Source organism: Bison bison, unplaced genomic scaffold (genome assembly GCF_000754665.1).
Source record: "Bison bison bison isolate TAMUID 2011002044 unplaced genomic scaffold, Bison_UMD1.0 scf7180017864244, whole genome shotgun sequence".
NCBI lineage: Eukaryota > Metazoa > Chordata > Mammalia > Artiodactyla > Bovidae > Bison > Bison bison.
In genome coordinates, this window is record NW_011494816.1 from 1,837,418 (window position 1) to 1,843,053 (window position 5,636).

At 35.1% G+C, this 5,636-nt stretch overlaps 1 protein-coding gene across 1 annotated transcript in view; it reads left to right on the forward strand.

The window, feature by feature from the left end:
* The window catches only part of NDC1 (NDC1 transmembrane nucleoporin), a 59,230-nt gene that overhangs the window by 49,496 nt on the left and 4,098 nt on the right, over positions 1 to 5,636 (forward strand). Inside the window, exon 17 of the mRNA XM_010847153.1 lies at positions 4,341 to 4,501. Within this exon, the coding sequence (XP_010845455.1) occupies positions 4,341 to 4,501 (161 nt within the window). The remainder of the gene's footprint in view (positions 1 to 4,340; positions 4,502 to 5,636) is intronic.

Consider the following 5,636-nt stretch of genomic DNA (forward strand, 5'->3'; position numbering starts at 1 on the left):
TCAAAAGCATCAATTCTTCGGTGCTCAGCTTTCTTCACAGTCCAACTCTCACATCCATACGTGATCACTGGAAAAACCATAGCCTTGACTAGACGGACCTTTGTTGGCAAAGTAATGTCTGTGCTTTTCAATATGCTGTCTAGGTTGGTCATAACTTTTCTTCCAAGGAGTAAGTGTCTTTCAATTTCATGGCTGCAATCACCATCTGCAGTGATTTTGGAGCCCCCCCAAAAAATAAAGTCTGACACTGTTTCCACTGTTTCCCTATCTATTTCCCATGAAGTGATGGGACCAGATGCCATGATCTTCGTTTTCTGAATGTTGAGCTTTAAGCTAACTTTTTCACTCTTCTTCACTTTCATCAAGAGGCTTTTTAGTTCCTCTTCACTTTCTGCTATAAGGGTGGTGTCATCTGCATATCTGAGGTTATTGATATTTCTCCAGAGGATGAGATGGCTGCCGACTCAAATGGATCACTGACTCGATGGATGTGAGTTTGAGTGAACTCCGGGAGTTGGTGATGGACCGGGAGGCCTGGCATGCTGCGATACATGGAGTCGCAAAGAGTCGGACATGACTGAGCAACTGAACTGAACTGAACTGAACCACCTAAATGAACTATTATTTACTTAGTATTTTAAGTTAAATTTATTTAAAAGGAAACAGTATCACTGTTGTAAAAGGGAAGCTAGTTTGACTTGCTATGGATAGATACAGGTCTACCATTCCTTATCTCAAACCCTCAAATTGTTTCAAAATTTAGGTATTTTAAGATTTTTCAAAATGTTACATGGTATACACAATCATAATTATGTAACACTGCTATTGCTATCTGAGGTAGAAGCCCCTTAATCAGATACAGTAATGCTTTTCTCCAGTGAAATATCTGAATATTCATAGCAAGTGGAATAAAGAATATAAATAACCTATGTCAGCTTAGGTTAGGTTTTATTGTCAGATTAGGGCTTTTTGGATTTCAGTATTGAGAAGACAATGAAAGAGAAAAGACAATAATTTTAAGTAATTCTTTTTGCTGAAGTCTCTGAACCTGAAGCCTTCTTGTCCTTTTGTTGTGAAGGGAAATTAGAGAGGATTAGAAATGTGTTAAGGACACATCATCTCCATACTGAGACTTTCTTCCCCAATGTAACTTTTATACATTAGGGTCTGTTGGACCCAATTTAAGTTTTGGCGTTTATTTTTTTGAGCTATTCGAATTATTTGTAGGGATTGGTATTTTATGACTTTTATTCTTTCTTAGAGTTCTTTTAAAGAACAAAGGGAAAACAAAATTCATTCCTTTACAATTACCCTTTCGACCCTTTTAAAATCTGAGATGTATTATGGAATCCTAGTGATTTTACATTTCCAGTGTCTTGAAACAGTTTGCTATTTGATCATCCTAGGAATTATTTCATCATTACTCATCAGTTACTATAATTGTGGTAAAAAGACGAGTAACAAAACAGAAGAATGATGAAATCATATAGTATTGCATCATCTTTCAAGAAAAGGTATATAAATAGTCTGAACAAACATCTTTATAGTTTTTTTTAAGCTTTCAATGAATACAGTTGCTAATTCAGATTTAAAAGATTTTCCACCAATGATGGTAAAAAGGAGAAAATTGCCCATATGTTAAATAATTATTTAGATAAAGCGGACGATGCATGCAGAGACACAGCACTCTAGAAATTTATATGATTCTTAAATGGATGCATACTGAAGGTATACAAAGGTGTATTCAAAAGTGATTGGAAGGAAATAGTTGATGTTGAAATGAAAAAAAGTCACATGTATAAAATAATTTTATATGTGATTGACCATTTCAGTTCATCTTTATAAACCTAAGAATGAAAATGTTTTGCACAGTTGGGGTACCAAAAAAATGGCTGAACTTTGCAACAAAATTATGAACTGTCAAAAGTTTTTTAAAGTATTGTGTTTTGATGGTGCAGATGCAAGAAAAAGAACCAGAAATAATGATAAGCTAGAGTCTGTTGGAGATATATCTTCAATTTGAAATCAGTATTATAGGATGGATGTGTTCCAGGTTTGTTCATGATAGCTGATAAGCAGCTAGTTGCATTCAAAACACATTTCATACTTCAGATGTTTATATCTTTGAAACCTGAAAACTATGTTTATAATCTTATTTATATTGCTTTAAAAGTATTTTACATTATCCTGTCATTCTTATTTCTGTAAATTTTTTGTAAAAAGACTATAAAAAGGGTCCACTGAACCCAGGTGAAAATGATGATGACTATTTTGCTAGTATACCTAATTAAGGTTTATAAGAAAATTGAAAAGGAAGTAATGTTTCCATTGTGATTCAGTGTTACTTAATGTTACTTAAGTATGTCACTGAATACTATCTTCCATACTGCCTAAAAGTATCTCAAGCATGCCCCAGTCTCGGGCATCCCTCTTACAAGTTTCTGTTGAAAGAATGAATTCTTGGACTTGCAGTTATTGTGACAGACTGAACACACACATCAAATCTTGTTCCTTCCCCCTAAACTCTGCTAAACTATAGTGAAAGTCTTTTAAAAAGACATAAATCCATAAATAGGAGAGGAGACAATAGCAACAAAGTTTTCAAAGCTGGAGAGCAGATGGTTGGGATAACTAACTTAGCAGAGTCCGAGGCAACTGCGAAGGTGGCAGTGGGGTGAGCGGCAAGCACCTCTGGGGCCAAGGCCTGAGGGACAGACGCCAAAACAAAGAGGCTGTGTGAGCGCTGTTGAAACCCAGCTAGAGCCCTAGATTCTCCGAGGTGCTTCTCCCTCATTCCAGAAGTTAAGTTTCATCCTTTAGAGAGAGTGCAGCACTGGCTGTCAGGACTGGGAGAGTTCATAGTTGCAGGCACTCTACTAGAAGCTTAGCTCTGTTACCTGCTCAGCTTCCCTGAGCACTGGGAACCAGGCCTTCCAAAGAGGGTACTGGAAGACTCTTCTTTGGGAACTCTGATCAAACCAAGAAGAAAGACCTAAAGTTACTGAGTTGGCACTCACCCTCCCCGCCCCGTACAGCCCCCCACCCCGCCGAGAAAAGTCCATGCACATCACCTGTTGTGAAGCCTGTTGTCGGTAATCCCCAATCATGTACTCAAAGTTGTTATCAGTAATTTCTAGTACTCAGAGCTTTTGGTCCAGCTCTTCAGAAGGTCCTATTCTCAGTCTTGAGCCAAGGATCAGTATGTTCCAAGGGAAATCTTCAATACAGATGATAGAGACTAAGTGGAGTACAGAGGGAAAAGAAACTCTAAAGCAAAAATAAACCCCAAAATATAACAAAAACCACAAAAATCCTCAGAAATAAAAGAGGGTATTGAATCCTGGAAACAAAAATAGGATGTTGAAATAAAAAGGATCATTTAATTGACATAAAAGAACTCTTGAAATTAAAAACATGATGGCAAAAATCATTTTACCTAGAGTCTTAGGTACTTTTTTGGTGCTTACATCCATAACTATAGATAATAGACTTATGCTATTGCTTCTTGTCACCTTATATATTATACTTAGATATTAGATATTATACTATATTATATTATTAATATTAGATATTATACTGCAGTAGATTAACACAGTTATTCTTCTCAATCTTCTCTTCTCCCTTCTCTTAATATAGTTATAGCATTTAAAGGGGCTTCCCTGATAGCTCAGTTGGTAAAGAATCCACCTGCAATACAGGAGACCCTGGTTTGATTCCTGGGTCGGGAAGATCTGCTGGAGAAGGGATAGGCTACCCACGCCAATATTCTTGGGCTCCCCAGCATTTAAAATTATAATATTTACTTTTGGATTTTGAAAATTATACTTAAATCTTTTTCTTACATTGTCAAGTATGTAAATGAATCAGTTTCACTTGTGAGTTCTCTCTCCCTACCTATTCTTGCACATAGATGTTTTACAATCTAGAATTAAAAAGGAAGATAAGCTAGTTTTGTAAATAACCTTACTTACGTAAAGTATAAAGTTTGATCTTTTTTCGGACTGAGATTCATAATAAAGGTATTCTTACCTGTCATGCATCGTAAGCAGAGTAGGACATCTGTGTTTCACTTCCCACTTTTGAATTTTCAAGGCTGTAAAAGTATATAACTGCTTTTTAGAGGATGGTTGTAGACTTTTCCCTGGTAACTGCTGAAGTGGCAGAACCTTGACTGCACTGTTTTTCAAACTGTTTGACTGTGATCCAAAATAAATACTTTATTGTATGTCTATGTGTTATCTCTGTATCTGTCTATATGAAATGAAATCTCTTTAATCCTTGCACTGAGTTGGCTTTTTTGATAGTCTGAACTAATGTGTTTCCTTTTTTTCTTGATATAGTCAGTTGACAAGTATTTCAAGCTTCCTCATGCTTCCAGTAAGCCACCTCGGATTTCAGGAAGCCTGGTGGACACTTCCTATAAAACATTAAGATTTGCATTTAGAGCATCACTGAAAACAGCCATCTATAGGATAACTACCACATTTGGTGAACATCTGAAGTAAGTTTACCTCTTTTATTTACTTTCAGGAGTTCCCCTGAGAAACAGGCATGAGAATTAAGGCTCATAAATTCAAAGTGTTTTTTGGGGGAACTTCTTGATTCTTACTGGGAAGTAATAGCTTAGATTTATATTTAATATTTGTGATTTAATATTAGATTTAAATCTATTAGATTTAATCTATTTAAAATAGATTTAATATTAGATTTAATATTTTAAAAATTAGCCTATTGTATAAGCTTTGGGACCTTCTTTCAGATGGATTAAAAAAAAGAGGATAGAAAGTTATAAAAGCAGCAAATATAATTATATATTGTTTTCTTAAATTCCTAAAATAACCTTAAGGGAGAAAAAAGGCAAAATGAATACTCTCCAGAAAGGCATATTAAAAATAATTCTGTTATTACATCTTGGTTAGCAAACCAAGACTTGGGGTGAGCAGAGTATTCCATAAATGAGTCCTTGGTGCTTTGTGAATCATGCTGGAAAAACAGCAACAGATCATAACACCTTCAGAAACAGAACCGGAAAGAAAACCACAAATGCCAAGTCTGTGTATATTTAGTTTCATTGATGTTTACTGCTTTCTTGTCATGAAATAATCTAGCTAGGCAATGTAAGGGATACTGGTTTACTAACTACGTTTATCATAATTGTAAATAAACTTTAAAAGATATAAGATTGCTCTGTTTTTTTCTGTATGCAATTAATAGTTTAGAACTTCTTCAAACTAGCTGCTTTTAGAAACAGTAGTGTATTTCCTTTTACGTCCATAAGGCAAATACATAAAACATACTATATACATACCTAAGGTAGCCACAGCAACAAGTTTATGGAACACTTTGGTTCTGTGTGGAAATACAGAAAAGCTGTAGATAACCCTCTGTCCTTAAGAAGTTTATTCATTTGTTTAAAAACAAACCAGAAAAAAAAAATCATTGAGTGTTTTCTAGATCTGCAGTCTCTAATATGATAGCCACGTGTTGCTATTTAAATTTAAATTAAGTTAAATAAAATTGAAAATCCAATCTGTCAGTTACATTGGCCACCTTTCAAGTCCTCAATAATGACACGTGGCTACTGGCTACTATACTGGACAGCTTAGGTATAAAACATTTCCATCATTGCAGAAAGG